Here is a 21,809-nt window from a genome sequence, read left to right as displayed (position 1 = left end):
TCTGTCATCTCCAAAATATTAAACAATCTGCAGTCATTATCTGCTGCCAAACGACCCCTAATAAAGCCTGTTTGATCAAAATGTATTAATTTATCCATTACCTTATCCGATCGTAGCGCAAGAGCTTTAGCATATAATTTAATATCTCCACATATCAGTGATATGGGGCGATAGCTGGAGCATTCCATGGGATCTTTTCCATCTTTTAACAGTAATGTTATAAGAGTAGTCTTTTGATCCCTATGAAATGTTTTATGTTTTAGAGCATAGTTTATAGAATCTAATATTAATGCTCCTACTGTGTCCCACAAGGCCAGATAAAGCTCAGGGGGAATTCCATCTGAGCCCGGAGATTTCCCTTTTTGAAGAGATTTTACTGCTATCTTTAACTCCTCCAGTGTTAGGGGGTCCTCCAAAAAATCTATATCTGCCAATTGTAATTTTGGTAAAGTAATGCTATTAAGAAAGGTTGTACATTTATGCAAATCTACAGGATTATCCGAAGTGTATAAGCTCTTGTAAAAATCATAAAATACCTGATTAATTTGTTTGGGCTCTGTTACAATATCACCCTCATTATTTCATATGGAGTTTATTGAGCATTTTGCCTCATTTTGTTTCAATTTCCACGCCAACAACTGACAAGGTCTGTCTCCCTGAAAATAATATTTTAGTCTGGTTCTATGCACGATTAACTCAGCTTTATGCAAAGACAGAGAATTTTATTCCCCCCTTAAAGCGTATATAATATTACTTCTTTGCTCTGTGATTTGTACTTTTTGTTGTCCCTCCAAAGTCTCCACCTCTTGTTCAATCTCTGACAGTCTCCTTGTTCTCGATGCTTTCAATTTTGAAGAGAAAGCTATACAAAACCCTCTTATAAAACACTTGCAAGTCTCCCATAATATCTGTGGATTTTTACAATGTGATCTATTAATCTCCAAGAACTCCTTAATCTGTTGATTAATTTGCACCATCAATTCTGAATTTGTCAACAAACTGTCATTATATCGCCACCTATAAAACTTGGGAGTGAAGGTAGAGGGGAAGATATTGCAAAGTATCGGAGAGTGATCAGAAATGAGAATGGGTAACATCGTTATATGCGGAATACTGTTAATCAGAGATGGTGAAACACATATATAATCGATCCTAGAATGTGTGACGCCGAGCTGAATAAAAAGAGAAATCTTTCAAATTGTTATTTCTAAAGCGCCATAAATCAACTAAGTTTAAATTGGATATAAATGTCTTAAACGCAAGTGACGAAATTGAGGGAGAGGATTGTCCCCCAGATGATCGGTCCATCACTGGGTCTAGATATGAGTTAAAGTCGCCTCCTATAATAAGGGGTATATCAGGAAATTTGCTTAAACTTTTTTCCAGTGACCTAAAAAATGATGGATTAAATGTATTTGGGGCATAAACAGAGGCCAAAAGCATCTTAGTATTATTAATTTCAACAAGAGCACATACACATCTTCCATTCATCAGATTTTCTGTGTAGTCGTACATTATACAGAATGGGATTTTGAAAGCATATCTCCATGTGACCAGACATTGTTTATGATATCTAACATCCTAAGTAAACGAACAATTGTGCTGACAGTTATAACTATGTACACCAGCCGCCAGGTCATGTATAGCGACCCCGAGGCTTGAGAAGAAAAAAGAAAAACAATCACGAGCCGTGACTCTTTTTAGACGGCGATAAACTTAATTTCCTCATTCCCCGATTTCTTCACACGACATCCCGTGCGTTACAAATGCATTTACATAAACACAAATAAACAGACCGAACCTTCGTAGCGTCCAAACACACAATGTCTTTCAGGGGAACGTACCATAACTTCCAACCTAGGTAGTTATCTCCTGCCCATCATCTTTCCAGGAATTGCGTTGATGTCCCATCATCGAAGCTGTTGCTGATGGTTTCTTTAATGGAGTTACCGGAATCTCCTTGGAGTCGAGGGATTTCTCTGCTTCTTGAGGTGTTTTAAAGATTAGAGATTGACCTCGGTGTGTCAATTTGAGCTCAGCTGAGTAAACGAGGAATGGCCTGAGACCAAGGGCGATCATCTTCTTTCGAACTTGGTTGAATTCCGCTTTCTCGCCATCTCGTTACTGAAATCGGGATAGAAGGATAGGATCCGTTCCTTGTGTTTCACAGGGTAAGCCTCCCTCGCACCTTTCAGAATTGCCTGACGATCAGCGTAATCCAGAAGTTTGAAAATCAAAATGTGAGAGTGCGAAGATTCAGTTTCCCTCCTGTTGTAAAGGCGATGTGCTCTCTTAATTTTGATCTCACGACCAGCCAGGGAGGGTATCCACAACGGTAAAAACGTCTTGAGAAACCCAATCGGGTCCGATCCCTCTTCGGATTCTGGTAAGCCCACTAGCCTAAATTCGAGCGGCGGTTCCTGTCTTCCATCTCCGTTAATCTTGCGGAGAGTGATACAATCTGTCGATCGTGGTCTCTAATATCTTGATTTTGAGCTCGTACAGTGGCGTGGAGGGAATCAAATCGAGAGTTCACTTTTTGTAAGGAATTACCCAGCTCTTCAACGCCGCGTGCGAGACCGCTGACAGATTCATTCGCCTGCTTGACTTGACATTTCAGATCTGTTAGTTGTGGTATCCCCAAGTTATCTACAGCCCCTTTGACCGCTGCCTGAACTGCCTTATCGAAGTGCTGTTGTTGCTCTGTCAGGGCCTGTTTAACAGCTCTTAAGATGGCGTCGTCGAGTTCCTCGGTTGATAGGCCTCCGATTTCTTTCGGTCTTTTCTTAACCGGGGAATTTGTACATTCTCTTTTTGTTGCAGATTTACTAGACGACATTAGTAATCAAATGAGTACGATTCTTAGCACGGAATTCCTCAATGTATATAACTTTATGGGGATTTGAGGACGAGCCTAGAAACTTACAGCCACATCGCTGGTCGAGGTCACGTGACTCTCCGGCACGTTTTATTATGAATGCGCGAGCTTTATTTGACGACTTGTGGACTGTTCAACTGCAACACCCGCTGACTGCAATGATAGAGCTTGGAATAGCCAGGACCATTTTTAATATAACTCCGACTGGATTCGTCTGAAAGAAGAAAGTCGTATACACCTAGGATGCTTCGAGGGTAAGTAAAACACAAGCTAATTTTCATCCTTTAATTACAGGCCCAAAAGTCAGTTTACAAGCGATCTGTGTATGATTTATAGCATAAAAGCTCAGATACAGCCACGGTGAGTAATTATGCAGCTATGAATGGACAAAGCCTGAGTACAATGTGGGGAGAATGAACCTCAACTGGAGGAGAGAGATGGATTTTAGAGGTCAGGAAATTGAATAAATGGGAAAGAAGGGATCACTCGGACTTCTATATAAAGCTGTTGCTGTATGTTCCTACATGGGGAGGGTGATGATAAATTATCATCATGGGAACTGTCATTTCAGCACGGTGCTGTAACAGAAAGGAACTGTGCTGAGACAGTGGGACCGTGTTTGATAAACACCCCGTCTGGGAGAGTAAGTAAGGGCAGCCTGAGAATTTGCTGGTATACTTCAGGAACGGCTCCAAAGCTTGCAAATCGCCTGGAAAGTTATTAGACACCTATATTGCTTTGCACTTTAAGTGAGCTCTGTGCACTGCAGGACATACTTTTAGAAGTTTCCTGGGCTGATGTGTTACATATATTATGAATTGATTGTTAAAGACTGCACCTCACAAGCTTGGATTTATGATTGCACCTACTATAGACACTGTCTGCATAGTTGGCTGTGGGTGTAGCTTCATCCACAGTCCTCTGTTTCATGGAAACTATGGATGTACAATATATCATATGATTCAGTATGGTAAATTATATCATACAGCATTTTTAATTTATTAGTATCTGTCAGCATTGAATATTTAATTTTAGTCAAAGTTGTTGTCATGTACAAAGTACTATGAAAATCTCTCTTCTCAGAAAAAAAAGTTCTCCACAGACTATAGGCAAGACAGAATACAATAGACAATACTGGTATGTACAAAAATTCACAGTATATGCAGAGACAATAAAATGACAATGCCATTAATAAGGTTGCAAGAGTGACAGTGTAAAGTATAGAGTTATTGAGCCCCACATTTGACATGCAGGAAAAAATTGATATTGTGGCCGCAACTTAAGAATTTGTTCCCACAATTTAGTAATTAGTGGCCATGTTTTATGAATTAATTCCCTATTTCTAGGTACAATTTTTCATACTGTGCATTCTAATGCTGCAATGCCTAAAATCACTTTTATCTTTTTAAATGATTGATTTTAATTTTTGTGTTTAATTTTTTATTTATTTTGACAAAATAACAATTTTAATACTGGCCATTTATCAGTTATCGGCCATTACATATACATATAATTATTGGCTTTTCAGTATGAGCTACAGTTTTGATATCAATGCATTCCTAATGGAAACTTGTAAAAGTGTTTGAGTTAGAATGACAAATCTAAATAAAATCTAGCTACTGGAGGACAATACTGCCACACTTGACAAAATACTGTCCTCCCTTAAACACCAGGTAATTAGTGAGCAGCATTTGAGAATTGTGGCAGATATAATCTTAGATTTACTTTTGTGTTAAAGGGATCATATGACGTTGCTAAAAAGAACATTATTTGGTGTAATGAAATGTGTTTATGCGGTTTAAGGTTAAAAAAACACATTATTTTCCACATACTGTACATTATTGTTTCTCCTCTATACCCTGCCTTTCTGAAGTGCGTAGATTTTTACAAAGCTCATCGGTCTGAAAAACGAGGTGTGCTCTGATTGGCCAGCTATACAGTGCGTTGTGATTGGCCTAATACCTCAAGCGTGTGACGTAAATGTTACGCCCCTTAACATGCTGTGATGCCGTGTGACGAGACAAAACCAATAAAACCCATTACAAACGAGGCATTTGTTGCATCCAGTGTGGACATAATTACTGATTATAATGACTTATACTGTCTTTTTACGTGTTGCGTTGCATAGCGCTGCGTAAACATAAAACCATGTCTACAATCTAGTTGTGTCCTCTTTTGGAAGGCCAAACAAAGTAGTTTCGTTTTCACAATGAAACACACAGCGTCTCCAAGACATGGCGGCAGCGGTAAAAATACTACAGCGAGAACTTGAAATCGCATCATATGACCCCTTTAACTCTTGATCATTCCTGTATGAAGTAAATATAGATGAGGCAGAGAAACTGTGGGAGTTCTGTTCTGCACATATCCATCAGCACAGCATGGAAATGTTCCTGGAAATGTTTGTCTATCATCCATTTATTCTGGCCTCATAAAGGTTAGGCATGTAATTATGATGTTTGCACTGTAATTTAGTGCACCCTTCTGATGCTAAAAAATAAGTTATAAAGTAGATATAAACTTAGAAAAAGTGTGAAGTTTTGTTTAATATTCACCCATAAAGAAATGTAGGTTTACATAACTGTGGGGTCCAAAAGTCCACATTAAAATTCTGGGATCCATAATATCATTTAAACCAGAAAATAAGCGGAAAGATTTAGTTGTTTTAAGTACATACCTAATATCCGTAACCAATGCTAAAAAAATAAATAATTTGGAACTTTCACTCAAATAATGTAAAATTTCAAATAATGCAATTTGTAATAAAAGAATTGGTAAGAAATAATTGCTAAAAAAATTTTTGCCTTTGGTCTCAGACTTATGAACCACATGGTAGATACATGCACACTGAATATGTCAGATGAAAAGACCGTCTCCTAGGGCTGCACAATTAATCAAATTTCTAATTACGATTACAATTATGGATGCCACAATTACGTAATCATTCAAAGCGGCAATTAATCGTTCAAAGTCCACTTATGTTATTCTGCGTGCTGAAGATGCGTTTTTTTCTTTCTACATGTTATCTTAAGGGTTTTTCCCATTATTTTAATTTTAGTTTTAGTATAACATAATACCATTCATATTTTTACTTTTTTATAATTTAAAGAAGAAACCAATCCGATGTATATTTGACATTTGAGGCTTAATACTATAGAAAAGCACTAAAGGTTTTTCAGTTAGTGTTTTCAGCTTGTTTATTTTCATATAAAAATACGGCATGCAGTTGCATCAAACAATGGTATAAACATCATTCAATGTAAATTGTGATAATCGTAATTAATAATCGCAATTACAATTTCAAAGGAATAATCGACAATTATGATTTTTGTCATAATCGTGCAGCCCTACCGTCTCCCATCATTCCTTGTGATTTCTGCTGCTTGATTAATTAGGCTGTTTGGAATCATGACTTCCAACACCCACCACCAGTGAAACTGAGAAAACATCAGAGTCAGGGTCCCACAGGAAAGTCAAGCAAGAGAGTCTTCATCTGTGATTGATCTCCTTGAGTTACCTCTGTTACTATGGCAGCCATTACCACTAATCCTCTCTGTTTTGATGACCTTGTGGTCACGCAGCATCCCACTGCTTTGATTCTGAGAGCTGGAGGTCTGCTTAAAAACTTGCTTTGAATTTAACTAACCTCATCAAGTTTATTTCTGGAACAAATTGTAATTTCTAATTGATGGTTCACCAGTGCTTTCATAAATCTGTATCTTCTCTGCTGCTTTTGTGTGTGTGTGTGTGTGTGTCAGTCTCAGCAGGCTTCAGTTGTCTGAATGTGTTTTCTATTTGTCACGGTTCAGCAGTGACGGAGAAATTCTTTGTTTATGCAAAATCTAAAGTAGGTTCTAATTTGGCTTTGATATGAAGTTTCCAAGCATGTGTCCTTTTTGTCTCTCTTATCTATCAAGCTGTTAAGCTCTAAAACTGACAGAGCACATGAAAGTAGCCCATATGACTCGTACTATATTTCAAGTCTTTTGAAACCAGTCACTATGTTTAAGGAAAAACTGAAATGTATCCATTGGCAATCTTCACCACTGTAGCTTTCAAATGTCATGCATGTTCTCAATATCACAGATAATACAGCATGTCAAAGGTTTTACTTCAGTAATGCCAAACGTCATTGGTTCATGTGTCTCATGACCAATTTTGGCCAAATGAGATTTGAGATCTGCAGTGGAGGGTGATTTAGCTTTCTGTTAGTCACAGAAGACTTGGAATATAGCACATGGGTCATATGGAGCACTTTTATGATACTTTTATGGTGTGCTTTTAAACATTTTTGTACCTTTGCTCACTATTGACTTGTATTGTATGGAAAACAGCAACATGAACATTCTGCTAAACATTTCCTTTTGTGTTCCATGGCAGAAAGCAAGTCTTAAGAAAAGACGTGGTGAGTAAATGTTGATAGATTTTTTTATTCTTGGATGAAACTCTTTCAGTTTAATTGCAGCAGCTTTGAGCGTTCCCAACTTAAAAGACATCAGTTTCATCCCATTTTAAATTGAAGCCAATACAAAGTACATAAGCTACCATTCAAAGGTTTTATTTATAGAGCACATTTAAAATTCAGCGTTACACTGACCAAAGTGGTGAACAAAACCAATAATAAAATACAGCAAATTCTAAAATGGAGTAAAATTTAAAATAACAACAATAATAATAATAAAAATAGGAATAGCGACAACAACAACAGTTACACATTCAATTAATAGCCCGGAAAGGCGAGAGATTAAAAATGTGTCTTAAGTCTGGACTTGAAAATAGAAACCGAAGAAGCACTCCTAATGTCAGGTGGCAACTGATTCCACAAACGTGGGGCAGCGACTGCAAAGGCTCTGTCTCCTTTTAATTTAAGTCGTGACCGAGGGACATGTAATAGAGCTTTATATAGCTTTTGACTCAGAAGTTTTTTTTTTGTTTTTTTTTAAAGAAATGAATACTTTTATTTAGCAAGGATGCACAGTATTATTATTTTTACTGTATTTTTGATCAAATAAATTCAGCGTTAGTGAAAATAAGAGCCTTATTTCAAAATAAATAAGTAGATAAATACAAATCTTACTGACCCCAAACTTTTGAACAGTGGTGTATATCCTGTCACCCTCAAGATAACCTAATAGCTCATTTTGTTCTGCAGACATGATTCAAATAGGACAAGTGGCTGTTGCACATTTTATTTGGGTGCTGTTCATCTTAATGGCTGCCTGATGGCTTAGTTGGCTTGAGTGGGTGAAGCCTGGGCACAGCTCCTGTGTCTGGGAGGTTCTCTCTCTGGGAGGGCACTTGGAGAAAGCTTGCACTGTCTGGGATCTTTAGCAGGGATACAGAGACTGTGGTGCAGTGTGTATCTCCAGCAATCATGGTGTGCTGTGTCTTTATGGGATGTTACCTTGTACTAGATCTGCTTCTGCTTGGATTGCATGTGGAGGGCAAATGGAAAGCCATGGTAGGAAACAAATACATGTCTGTCTTTTTAATTGTGCTTCATTTCATTATTCATTATTAGATGGTCAGATTTTGTTTGGATGTTTAGCGCAAGTATCGTGCACAATTTTTTATATATTAAAAGTTGTTTTATGATCTGTTTTTATCTAATATTCGGCTTGTTTATTCTAAAGACAAAAGTGTAAATGTATAATATCACATTGTATTGAGTTTAGACGGCTCTTGTATTAGTTGACGTGTCTAAACTTTCAGAGAGGTGAGTTAAGAGCTCTTTGTCTCATCGTTCATAAATCAGCAATGGAGACCTTCCTGTGAACATGTTCACTTGCTGAACAGGGATAAACTAAGAGGGCAAATGGACTGGGAACTGCAGTTTGAATGGAGGTTAAGGAGATCGTAAGACATCAATAAAATTGATGGTGAACAACATGTTAAGTGGGTGTTTTGGTCCAGATAATCTGATTGACCTGAGGTGCTGAGGTCATTGGTAGCCAAGTAAACTGTATACTGTCTAGTTTTCTTCTTCTTTACCAGTTGCACCCTGATTTCCTTTCTGATGATCCACAAAAATGTTCCAGGTGAGTTTCTTGATGGGAGTGTCAGATTTGCCCTCAACAAATGACCTGCAAGGATTTCCCTCATACCTGTGTCTTAACCATGATTTATGGTGTCTCTCTTCATTATTCACTGTTGGGTCAGCCGTGATCAACACTCATACTATCCTTCCCTGGGCCTCGAGTTCCAAACTCTGACATTGTGCTTTATCATTTTCCAGTCTCTTTTCCAGTTTTTATCTGTAAAGTTAGTAGTTATGACCTTCTCACTGGAAGATCTGATACTGATGTCTCAGTCACTTTCAGTTTTAGATCTTTAGCATTATAGAGTTTCAGTTTGAAACCGATTTATTGTCATTGTCAAGTACTGTACAGAGCCAATGAAACTGCATCTAACCAGAAGTGTCATCGTTTGATAGAATATAAATAACTGATGGTAAACCACAAATGACAGTGTAGTGAAGAGTGAAAATGGAAGTGGCATCTGCAAACGATGCTGAAGTTTTCTCAGAACTAGCTTCACTTTTCGGAGCCATTTTTGTGACTATTCAAATAACTTGTCTCAGGGTCATTTTAGTAGATGTATGAAGTTAGTTTCCTTGGGGTTCACACAGATGTTGTAGTTCACACCTGCCCAAAGGTGTATTTCACTGCAAAGTTTGTCTTAATTTTAAACAAATGTCTATATAGTTTAAAGCCTTGCAAACTTATTTTTGTCAAATGTTTTGCTTTACCCTTACATTGTGTTTGGGTTATTTTGATCTGGAGAGGATTTTGTTTTTCCTGAAAATGATCACACAGGGTATAACTACTTCCCAAATTTTTGGGATAATTTTTGTACTTGGATTGTTTACCCCACCTTGTTACACTTGTGGTCAAAAATGGCCGGCCTACAAAAAATAGCGTATGAATCTCTTTTTACACTTTAGTATCGCCAAATATTGGGTTCAATCTTTTTGTCAACATGTTTTCTTTCAATTAGGACAGATTTTTTTTATTTCTTTTTAGAACTGATTGATCTTAGGCCTCATTGATCTGAGCTTATGTATTTCAGTTTTTGAGTGGAAAAAAAGCATTATTTGTGGATAATTTTGTAAAAATTACTCTGTTTATCACACTAGTGTGCTCTAATGTTTAACCATGAAGTTTGTTTTGAAATGGTTTTATATTGTACAAAATGGAACAAAGTCACAAAAATGACTGATCTACAAAAAATAGCTTATAAGTCTCTCATTATGCTGTATTATCACCAAATATTGGATTCAATCTTATTGTCAACTTGTTTTCTTTCAATTAGGATAGGTTTTGTATTTATTTTTTAAACTCAATTAATTTCTCTCTCTCTCTCTAAAAAAACAACAACAACAAAAAAAAAACGTATTGTACCCAAACCTTTCAACAATAAAGTATGAGTCAAATGGAGTAACATTTTTGGTGTTTTATTGTAGAAACTAGCTATTTAAACCCATTTAAACCTAAACACGGAATATTCAGAACATCTACTCACGTCCTCTCAAACATCCCACTGGCTGATCTTCTGAACAAAGTGTAATTGTGTCTTGTAGCATCTGGTTCTGCTCCAGCTTCTCTCACAGGAGTTGTTCCAGTGTTTGGTACAGTTCTAGCCAAAGATGTAACCTGTAGCACTGAGGAGGGTAAAACAATTATTTGGGGAGCTGTGTCACCCTTGAGAGGATCAAGTGTCCCTCTCCTCTGAGGCAGCCGCCTTACAGTGTCAAGTGCCTGACTGCTCTTTCTCTGTAGCTTATTGTTAGAGAAAGAGAGGAAGACATGGAGCCTCTGGGTCTCTGAGCTCAGAATCACGTGTAGGCCATTACCTTATCGCAATTGATAATTTTTCTGCTTTGTGCAATATGCACTTAATTTTTATTGTACCTGATTTGGTGATCATCTGGCACTTGTTTCTGGTTTGAACAGAAAATGCAGAAAGGGTGCTCAATTCCATCCTGTCTGGATGTTTTGGATGCTTTTCTCCACGATTAGATATTTTAATTAGAATAACTGCTGCCATGATCAATAAAAAATATACACAAACATTTTTTTCTTAGATGGAATTTGGTTTTCCACCTGCTTTCTCTGGACAGTAATAATGCAATCATTATACTTACCAGCTAAGTAGCACTGACTTCAGTGAATAGGGTGCAAACACTTTGTGCTGTAAGGAATAACATTGAAATGATTTAAATACCCACAGTGCAGCATTGTACCCGGTTAAACTGGATTGCAGATGATTAATGAGTATGACGTAATGGATTATCCCCTTAGCATTTTATTAATGTATCTTGTTTGTCATGCAAAAATTTCCTCAGTCTATTTTGTTCTCTTCCAGAACTCCAGTGTCTCTAAGAATGAAGATCTTCATAGTAAATGGGATATTTCGTCTTATCTGAACAGAACTTCAAAGCATTCACTTCGTGGCTTTGTAGTGGTGGACGAGTCTGACCTTCTCACGTCTCCCGCCATCAGCACACATAGCAGGTATAAGGACACCAGTGACAAAAAGATCCAGTCCACCACCTTGAAATCATCAGAGGAGAACTTCGCCTCTCAAAAACTGAAAACCGATTTGGGTGAAGGCCGTTTTGAGCGGCTCCCTTTGAAGCCCTCTAGGGACATTGCTGACCTGGATTCTATTTTGAATGTGAAGACATCAGCTGGTCAAAAGGATCTGGTCAGGCCTACGGTCCATCCTGAGTTAAACCAGCTGACTGAAGAAGGTTTCTTACTTCCTTCAGAGAGCTTTGATGTAGTTAAAAAGCCTTTGGTCAGTGTTCACTCAAAAAAAGGATATGAATCGCTTGTAGGCAGTGGACAAGCTGACTACAAGCACTCAAGCAAGAAAAGAGTTGCATTTAAACATGGTGATGTTATATTAGGCAAGGATGGAAGGAGATACCAGCTCCTCAGTGGACCTCCAGGGCCTGTTGGACCACCAGGCAAAAGAGTGAGTTACCACAACTAAAATCCTGATGAAATGTTTTCCGTGATTTTCTAACTGTAACGTGCCAAATTGGAATCTGTATCCAAAAAACTTGAAATTAATTTCTATATATGCCATAGAAAACACTAATTTAAGTTTATTATAGTGGTGAATCTCTTTTCAGAGGGGTAATGTATAGAAATAATTACATTCAAATGAATTAAATGGGTTAATTTAAGGGTTTAAATTATTTTATAAATTTACTTGTATATTCTTTAAAAAAAAAAATAGTCCATTTGAATGTACAAAACTATTGGCCAAGCAATAAGATGATAATTGCAACAAAATTACATTAGTCTAAAATTAGTACTGAAGCCTTCTGAGGTCATTTTCACTACAATCAATGACTGGGACACAGTTGTGTTTGAATGAAACTATAGACTTGAAAGTAGTGGCATTTTTATTTGGTAGCAGACTGAAGGCATGGTCACATTAGTGAAATTTCATCCGCAAAAACGGTCCACTGCCAGTGTTTGTTGTTTGAGCTACAAACAGACCCGTTATGAACTCGTCACATTAAGCTAGTCTGAAAACTAATTCTTAATGTCACTATGTAATCAAACATATTTTGGTCATATTTCAAAATGCGTCATTGCCGAAATCTGAATGTTATGTGATCTTTTCATCTTTTAATGGAGTATAGACGAGCATTCCTTTGACTATGCTTCACATCTGTAACCATACATTACTACATCTGCCCTTTTCTGAATGATAGCCTTCCAGTATGAAACCCAAATATAAGGCCGTAGTTCTAAATGTGCACTTTGCAGGGTTTGCGGTTTGGCAGCACTCTACAAATTGGCATGTCTGAGAGTGTCGCATTACGTAATATACATAAGATTAAAAAGGGCATGGACCTATAAATTTGAATTGACTCATGAGTCTTATGGACGTCTTCTACTGTGTCATGATGTCCATGCTTACATTTGAACGTGAAAGCCAATCCTCTAAAACTAAGAATGATGGTTGATGACAGTAACCTCACACTTTGTTGTGATGAAATGCTTTTTATAAATGCCAAAGTCCCAGAAAGTTACTTCATATGCAGGACCCTCAGTTTAAGATTGCTTTTGTTGTTTGCACAGGGGTGTGCAGGGAAAAGGGGCTATATTGGATACAAGGGTGATAAGGTGAGGAATTTACATTTCATACAACTCATTACATTGTTCTGCGAGGATGGCATCACACTGATTTGTACCTGTATGTCCTATAAGGGTTCTCAAGGAGTCCGAGGAGCAGATGGGCCAAGGGGCATACCAGGACCTCCAGGTCCACCAGGACTCCCAGTCCTCTACCTTTGGAGGAACACAGAGGAGGATTGGGCTGCATTTAGGGTAGGCCTTAATACGCCATATTCTGGAGGATCTTTTATAGGTTAGGCTTCACTGTTTGTAGTCTGACAAGCCATAGACGTCATGTACCGCAGTTTAAATCAGCTAAACTGGCAAAAATTGAATGAATCTAGATAAATTAGTCGATCATCCTGCCCATCCCTACCAAACATGAATGTGGTGCAGTGAGCCACTGCCCTGTGTCTTTCAAACTGCTGGATGAACCAGGCTTTCAATGTTCCTGCCAGACCTCGTATTCTATCTATTTGTGACTCTCTATTTTTGAGCATATATTTAAGTGTAATTGTAAAACCTCAGTTTTGACCTCCCTGTAGATTCTCATAGCTCAAAATGGTTGTGAATATCTGCTTATTATAGTGCAGTGGCAACTTGGTATTATTTAATGTTTTTGTTTTGTTTAGTTTTTTGTGGAGAATCTCCAAATGTTGTTTTTTCATCATCATTTGGCAGAATCCTTGAACATGATGGATGAGTTTAGTGCTCCAAAGAGGAGTCGTGTGTGTATTGAGCCATGGGTGGTAGGTGAGGGAGTTGTACTTTTCATAAAGAGTGAGACTCTATGTACATTCTAAGACCATGTCTTTTCTGTGCTGCCCCACAGGTTTCACCATTTGAAATACCTTCACTTAAAGGATGATTTGATTTGATAATTTATACGAAAAAGCCATTACTGTATGTGAATTTTATTTTAGCCCAGTTCATCAGGGAAGTTATTTAAGTGCTTCAATATGGAAGATCAGATTTCGTATGGTGTAATGTATAATTTGGCTATTCTTTAGGAAAATGAAGTCAATTTATTTTGTACATATTTTTGGCAAAAATTATTAACCCAATTTTCCATATAAATCTTCACTACATTGTCATTTTTTATTAAATAAATAAATGACGTTAAAATATTTTTTGACCTTTTTTTTCTTAGATTTTTGTCACTATGATCAATGATAAAAAAATATTTAAATGCTATTTTTTTTTTTTTAGATCATTAAATTCTTACAATGTTTAAGTGTTAACTGTACATTTTAAGGCTTTTAATGGTCGCCTCCAGGCCTTCCACCGTTTTCCAACTGTTTCATCTCTGATTTATATAATTTGTCCCTTGTGCATATGTCATGTTTAGATGGATGTGGCTGAATGGGACTGATTCTGTAGTGATTAGGGACGATTTGTCTTTGAAATACTGTAGACTGAATCCTTACAGACATTGTTTGTGTTGATGGTGCTTTACTGTTTACCCAGGTTGCACTCAGTATAATGGTTGCAGTGTTGTGAGGAGGTTTTGACAGATGTTTAGATCTCTCTGTTTCAGTGGGGCATGCGGAAGGCAAGTGCACTGGGAGGTCCGATTCCCCAACTTCTCTTAAACTCACCTTCACTGGATCAGCAGTGAGCCAAACTCTGCCCTGTTGCCAAATTGAGCATGTGCCAAGACAAATGTTGTATAAAGCGGAGGTGGCCTGGGTGATTTAATAACAGCGTGACAGAGACTGTGTGTCTATGTGGGTTCAAGGCCTCAGCTTTTCCAGCCCACACTGCAGAGACAGCGGACACTGTCCCTCAGTTCTTCTCCTCTATTTGAACAGGAGAGATGCCTTTCAACACTCCCTAGTTTGTGTTTCTTATAGAGATGAATTGAAACATACAGGCATTAAGTGTTATAAGAGTTTAGATTGAGGATTTGTTGTTGAGCAGAGTTTTTTTTTTTCTTCCTCTTAACGCCAGTCAGGTACAACATTTCCCATCATCTCTCGTATGCGGTCTGAATTGTATTTATGCATTCATGCATATGCTGGGTCTGAAACCGCTTGTTTGTTTGCTCATTTAATATTCATTACATAGTGAATGCCACATGTGGGAGTAAATGAGTCAATTGAGACAGCCTAAACAGTCACAAAACAATAAAATAAAATAAATACATTAAAAAATATATGTGTTTGAAACATGTATAAGCATTGTTTTGGTATTGTTTATTATGTTCTTATGTACTATTATTGTATTTATTAATATTTTGAATTAACTTATTTGTACATTTTCAGTGTTCATTTTAATTTTAGTATTAGTAATTTTGTGATATGCTATTGTCATTTTTATTTCTATTTAGTTTTCATTTATTTTTATTTCAATTTGAATATTTTTATTACTTCAACTTTAATATTATATTCTAATTTTGTTTTTTGTTTTTTAAGTTTAAGTTATTTTTAATAGTTTTAGTTTTGGTTTTAGTGAACAACAACAATGTTGTGATGCAGTAAATGTTATGTGACTGTTCATACTATGTGTTTGTTTTTATAGAGAACATCTTATTACCAGTTGCTGGCAGCTGGATGGCCAGTAAGTATTTGAAAGTAGAATAAATTAGCAAAACATCATTATAATATATGCATGTGGTCTCTCTCACTAAACCCTTTCTCTCTGATGTCCTGCAGAGACAGACAGGACACCCTGGACCAGTGGGTGAGATGGGGAGACCAGGTTTACCTGTGAGTACACAATCAAACATACAGAACATCTTTAATGCAGCCTGAATTGTTGCAGAACCTGTGTTGCAGAGTATGAACGAATTGAAGGTCATTGTGCACTAGTACGGTTTACCATAATATGACAGATGATGAAATGATGTTACAAACCGATTCAATTTGAGTGTCTTTCTGTTTAGCATGTTGGTATATAGTACTGTGATTTGATTTATTTCTGAAGGGGTTACCTGGAGACCCAGGTCAGACAGGACCACCAGGCCGAAGAGGCGATATGGTACCTATTCATTACAGTATCTCTGTTTTTGTGTGTGTGTGTGTGTGTGTGTGGGTGTGGGTGTGTGTGTGTGTGTGTGGGTGTGTGTTTATAATAGCCATGAGAGTTCATTGGTATCTTCAACAACAGTTAAATGTTACTATGAGGTACACTACTGTTAAAAAGTTTGGGGTCAATACGATTTTTTATTTTTTTTTTTAGATTTTTGAAAGAAGTGTCTTATGCTAACCAAAGCTGCATTTATTTGATGAAAAAATGCAGCAAAAACAGTAATATTATGAATTATTGTTATTTAAAATAACTGTTTTCTATTTAATACATTTAAAATGTTATTTATTCTTGTGATGGCAAAGCTGAATTTTACAGCCATTACTCCAATCTTCAGTGTCGCGTGATCCTTCATAAATCATTCTAATATGCTGATTTGGTGCTCAAGTAACATTTCTTATTGTTATCAATTTTGATAACAGTTGTGCTGCTTAATATTTTTTTGTTTGTTTTTTTGTGTGGAAACTACTTTTTTTTTCAAAATTATTTGATGAATATAAAGTTCAAAAACAGCATTTATTTGAAAAAGAGTTTGATTGTAACAATGTAACACTCTTTATTTTTGATCAGTTTAATGCATCTTTGATGAATAAAAGTATAAAAAAAAATTCAAAAGAAAATCTTACTGACCCCATACCTTTAAACATTAGTGCAGATTTATGTAAAGTACCTAATGGATTTCATTACAAGCAAGCACTTTATAATAGGGTGGCATTGGACCCAAGGGTGTTCGAGGCCGAGCAGGGACTCAAGGAAGAGATGGAGAGAAAGGTCCAGATGGAGCGACAGGATCTCCAGGTGTCCCTGGTCTACAGGTGAGACTGAGGGCATGGGACGTCTACAGTAGCTTTTGTTGTAGTTGTAAAAGTTCAAGTTGGGACACTAGTGTGAATATGGTAATGTTTTTGGATAGATTCTGTAAAGCTATAAATTGTAGCTGTGGAACATATGTACTTCAATTGCGGGAAACCATATGTTTTATATTTCTGGTTGTGGATCAAGGGTCCTCATGGTTACAAAGGTGACACAGCGCCCCCTGGTGAGAAAGGAGATGAGGTACATCATGAGGCAACATAATATTCTGAAATACACTCCCCTGTAACTGCCTCACACAGGATTTTAATATACTTCTCTACATAAAGCAGTTTTTCTGCCTCCACGAGCAGGGTTTTCCTGGTGCTCCTGGCCCCAGAGGAGACAATGGACAGACTGGCCAGAAGGTAAGGAAACCTGCATCTGAAGTATTTATAATTAATTTAATTTGTATGTACTGTGTATATACAGTATAGAAAATTAATACCTATACTGCCCTCTAGTGGATCAGGAGGGGACACTACCACTAAAAAGTATTATTTTTTTTGAAGTTGTAATGTAGATCTTGAAAAATCCATGATTGGTTATGCCTTTGTTATTTTCCTTTTATTTATATATGTATATATATTTATAGGGCTCAAAAGGAGACATTGGGTTTACTGGCTTTTCTGGTCCTCCAGTGAGTAAATCACTTCATATTCTTGAACTGCTACTTTTAAATATTATTACTAGTAACTTGTGTTAGTATCCTTAGATATATTTATATATAAAACATTTTTTTAAAGGGACCGGTTGGTTTACAAGGTTTTCAAGGGATTCCTGGGCCACCTGGTCCTAAGGTGATTAATTTAATTCACAATTTATTTTAACATATTTTTACATTCATCTTGACAGTAAGTATAAACATTTTGTTTTCATAGGGGGATCCAGGGAATGATGGAAAACGTGGTCCTCCAGGGACAGTAGTGAGTCATTAATAACCCCTTTTTTAATAAGAAATAATCACTGTCCTCAATTCAGTTTTCCCAAAAAGAGTTTCTTTTTGGTTATAACGAATATCCATTTTATAATTTTTTACTTGGATGAAGCATAGTTTGAAGAACTTTCTTTATTCAAGTTTTCGTAAGAGTAACAAACACTCTTAACAGAGAGATTTTTATGGATCCTGCTTAATAATGCTCAGTTATGTGATTGTGTCTTGCCAGGGAGCACCAGGTGCTACAGGATTGGTTGGAGCACAAGGTGTTAATGGCTCAGAAGTAAGTGATTGACACTTGCTTACTGAATTTGTAGTGCAGGTTCATTGCTTAAAGGGATAGTCTACCCAAAAATTTGCTCACCCTCATGTTGTTCTAAACCCATATGACTTTCTACTATGGAACATAAATGAAGATATTTTGAAGAATGTTTGTAGCCAAACCGTTTTGGTTCCCAGTGACTTCCATTGTATTTCTTGCCCATAAAATGGAAGGCAATGGGAACCAATGTTGGTTTCATTACCAACATTCTTCAAAATATTTTCTTTGTTTAACAGAAGAAAAAATGTCAAGTGCGTTAGGAAACAACAAGAGGACGAGTAAATAATCCAGATCTAGTACAAACTATCAAAGAAAGACAACATTGTCTGAGTATTCCACCTACAAGTTTTGAAATCTGATTGCAAGTTGATTGACTTGGTTATAAACCAAAACACTTTTGCTGTTACAGGGGGATATTGGACCTGCTGGCCCTGTGGGGCGGAAAGGCCCTCAGGTATACAACATTGTTTTGTGTCATTGTTTCATGAAGTCTGTTCTTAGAGAATACACAGAGGCTGAAATAACGCAAACCCTGTTCTGATTGTTCCTCCTAGGGGCCTAGAGGGATCGAGGGAGATAGAGGCCCACCTGGTCATTCAGGATCACAGGTACATTTTTGTAGAAATGCATATATTCCAACTACTAAAAAAGTAGGAAAAACACACAAAATATGGGTCTTTTGTGACATTTAATCAGAAGTAAGATTGTTCATGGATGTTTTTTCCACAGGGACTTAAAGGTCAGGCTGGTCCACAGGGTCTCAGAGGTTACATAGTAAGTTTTAAAACTTTTCCTGTGTACATGTAGAATATGTACAATTACATGTGTTATGTGTTTATGAAATGGATGCCCTAGATGTTTTTGTTTGTGGTCAGGGGCCAGAGGGTCCAGCAGGTAACAGAGGGCTACAAGGCATTGAAGGGCCCATGGTGAGTCTGTTTGTCAAAAAATAAATGTAAGCTAGAGGAAAACATTTATACAATTACTTATAAACTCATACAACAGGCCTTCAGCAACCAATAGAAAACATTTTATGCATTGTATATGTTGTAACTGATTAACATACAAGAGATGCATATTTGGACTGAATAAAGTCACTCTGACTTTAAAACTCCATTAAATTTCACCCAGCAATATTGCAAGTTGCTGCTGTGTTCTGGCAGGCTAGAAAAATGCTTTCACTACAGATGCCTTGAAAAAAAATTAAACCATGTTTTGGTAATACAATAATATGATTGGTCCTTTTTAGTGATTTTTTTTTTTTTTTTTGTCTGATGAGAATTCAGAAAAATGAGTATGCTAAATGTTGTAGTTAGAAGATACCATTCATTCAACCAATCAATCAATGAATTATTTAGGGTGCAACTGGAGATCCAGGTCCAAAAGGCTTTCTAGGTGTCACAGTAAGAGATCTGATTTAAATCTCACTGTATTTATTGGACATTTTAGTAAATATTTGTGAATATATGTCCTTTATCATATATTACCCCAATAATGAATGCCTCTAATTCAGGGCAATAGAGGACCGGATGGAGAGAAAGGTGACCGAGGACCCAAGGGGATAAAAGTAATCACCAGCACACAATAAATTCAACACAATACATTAAAAAATTCTAAAGTTTTAAACGCATAATTGGAAGATTCAGTTAATTGCCTGTTTATGATTCTAATCTTCTGTGTGTTTTTAGGGACCAAAAGGAGCGCCAGGGATCATGGGTCCTCAGGGTGAGAGGGGCCAGCCAGGCCTCCCCGGCTTACCTGGTGTCAAAGGTCAGCCAGGTGCTCCAGGTATCCAGGTATACAGTTTCACAGAAGATTCTCTATAGTATGCCTTACTTCATATTCTTCATATGCACTACAGGCATAATCTTCAAAAGAAGATTTCTTGGCAAAAGACATTTGTTTTTCTCTCACGCTTTTTTCCCCCCCACAGGGTATAGATGGTGAAGTGGGTCCTCAGGGAACGCTTGGAAAAGAGGGTCAAAAGGTCAGAGTGCTTTATGACTTTCAGGTGGAGCAATCACCAAAAACTTTCTAATAGCTCACCCTTTTACATCAATCCACCTGTGATTGCTCCTTTTAAAACACAATGCTGCCCAAAGGCCCTTTCACTCTGTCCTATTAATATATGCACCTACTGTAAATCAGTAACATCTCTTCCTTACGGTTTATTTTTTTCTTTTTGAAACAAAGGGCAGTAGGGGTGAACCTGGGGATCATGGAAGAACAGGACTCCGAGGATCAAGAGTAAATTTACTATTTGTTTCATATAAAAGTCTGAAAAATCTTGAGACCACCAGTGAAAATGCATCTACTTGCAAATGCATCTAAAATCCATCTAATAGTTTTATTCTAAAAATTGTATAGATAAAATTTCCAGTTCCAATTGCTTGAATTAGATTTTTTTTATTGTGGTCTCATGTTTTGTTTCATGAATATATCATGAATAAACAGAATGTAAATAAGTCGTCTTGTATCGTTTGATCACATTCCCCCATGTTGTTTCTGTGTGCTCAGGGTCGAGCAGGCCAACATGGTCCCCCTGGTGTACCTGGAATAGTGGTAGGGGAATTGAATTTGAGTAAATTGAGTCCAGATTTATTTAGTTCACGCTTTATTGATTTGATCATATATACTTTGCTATTTTTGCAGGGTTTAAGAGGTCCAGTTGGTGCAGAGGGACCAGAAGGAAAGCCTGGTACACAGGTTCCCATTTCATACATTTAATATCAAGTTTTTTTTTTTATAACATTCATAGTGATTTATCATATATGAATCTTTGCTTTACCATTGCAGCAAAGTAAGACATTAAAATTCTGTTGAATTTATGTATCTGTCTTGCAGGGTGTTTCTGGTTCTGTTGGAAGCCCAGGGGATAAAGGACCTGATGTATGTTTCTCCTCATCAACCAAATTATTCTGTGAGATATATTAGTCAATTGAAATCAGACTGCTGCTATAATAAAAGCTTGTAAAGACTGGTCAATAATGATAACAGATAGTTCTCTAAAAGAGCTATTACCAACATTAGACCTCAGAAGGAGGAGAAACGCTTTATACAGGCATGTCAAGGTCAGAAAGATCAAAGAGTATTAAACTTAACGAGGTCTTAAACATCCAGTTGGGTTGGTTCTTCTGTCATGCAGCAATGAGCTGTTTCAGCATGACAGCAAGAGCCTGAAACGTGTTTTATAAGTTAGATATGTAGTATTTATTTTGTCTCTTTTTTGCTTTATTGATAGCAGCACATGAGCTGCATGAACAAGGTTGTGTAAAACCTGATGATGATGTGATCTAGCATCATTTAAGAAGATCCAAAGGCCATCTTTAAGTGGAAGAAATAATATTTTAATCTAAAAGGAGTTAACAGGTTCATGTCACAAGTTTGATTATTGGCTTAGAAACAGTTCACAATCATTAAATATTTGTATTACTTTTACATCAAACGATGTTCATTGTGGACTTTTCCAGTCTTTCACTCATTTTTATGTCATATATCAAATATCTTCTGTAATCTTTGTCATCTAAAGGGCTTGAAGGGCATGATTGGAGAACCAGGAAAACAAGGCCCTCCAGGCTCACAGGTGAGCATAACAACAGGACAAGCTGATTGCTAGGACTGTTAAAAATAAGTAGTCAAACCTCAAAATGTAAAGTA

The 21,809-nt window shown here is 37.0% G+C and overlaps 1 protein-coding gene across 1 annotated transcript in view; it reads left to right on the top strand.

The window, feature by feature from the left end:
- LOC107757959 (collagen alpha-1(XI) chain-like) overlaps positions 1-20,956 on the top strand; it is a 43,996-nt gene extending 23,040 nt beyond the window's left edge. Inside the window, exons 6-30 of the mRNA XM_016575570.1 lie at positions 11,243-11,857; positions 12,979-13,023; positions 13,108-13,227; positions 15,535-15,573; positions 15,669-15,722; positions 15,940-15,993; positions 16,749-16,856; positions 17,044-17,097; positions 17,208-17,261; positions 17,489-17,533; positions 17,640-17,693; positions 17,775-17,819; positions 18,060-18,113; positions 18,562-18,606; positions 18,707-18,760; positions 18,882-18,926; positions 19,028-19,081; positions 19,511-19,555; positions 19,666-19,719; positions 19,841-19,948; positions 20,086-20,139; positions 20,346-20,399; positions 20,670-20,714; positions 20,805-20,850; positions 20,949-20,956. Of these exons, the coding sequence (XP_016431056.1) occupies positions 11,243-11,857; positions 12,979-13,023; positions 13,108-13,227; positions 15,535-15,573; positions 15,669-15,722; positions 15,940-15,993; positions 16,749-16,856; positions 17,044-17,097; positions 17,208-17,261; positions 17,489-17,533; positions 17,640-17,693; positions 17,775-17,819; positions 18,060-18,113; positions 18,562-18,606; positions 18,707-18,760; positions 18,882-18,926; positions 19,028-19,081; positions 19,511-19,555; positions 19,666-19,719; positions 19,841-19,948; positions 20,086-20,139; positions 20,346-20,399; positions 20,670-20,714; positions 20,805-20,850; positions 20,949-20,956 (1,953 nt within the window). The remainder of the gene's footprint in view (positions 1-11,242; positions 11,858-12,978; positions 13,024-13,107; positions 13,228-15,534; positions 15,574-15,668; positions 15,723-15,939; positions 15,994-16,748; positions 16,857-17,043; positions 17,098-17,207; positions 17,262-17,488; positions 17,534-17,639; positions 17,694-17,774; positions 17,820-18,059; positions 18,114-18,561; positions 18,607-18,706; positions 18,761-18,881; positions 18,927-19,027; positions 19,082-19,510; positions 19,556-19,665; positions 19,720-19,840; positions 19,949-20,085; positions 20,140-20,345; positions 20,400-20,669; positions 20,715-20,804; positions 20,851-20,948) is intronic.
- The last annotated feature ends 853 nt before the right edge of the window (positions 20,957-21,809 follow it).

Source organism: Sinocyclocheilus rhinocerous, unplaced genomic scaffold, assembly GCF_001515625.1.
Source record: "Sinocyclocheilus rhinocerous isolate Xijiao unplaced genomic scaffold, SAMN03320098_v1.1 scaffold1948, whole genome shotgun sequence".
Lineage (NCBI taxonomy): Eukaryota > Metazoa > Chordata > Actinopteri > Cypriniformes > Cyprinidae > Sinocyclocheilus > Sinocyclocheilus rhinocerous.
The sequence above is the reverse complement of the archived record's forward strand: the minus strand, read 5'-3'. Positions and strand labels throughout refer to the sequence as shown.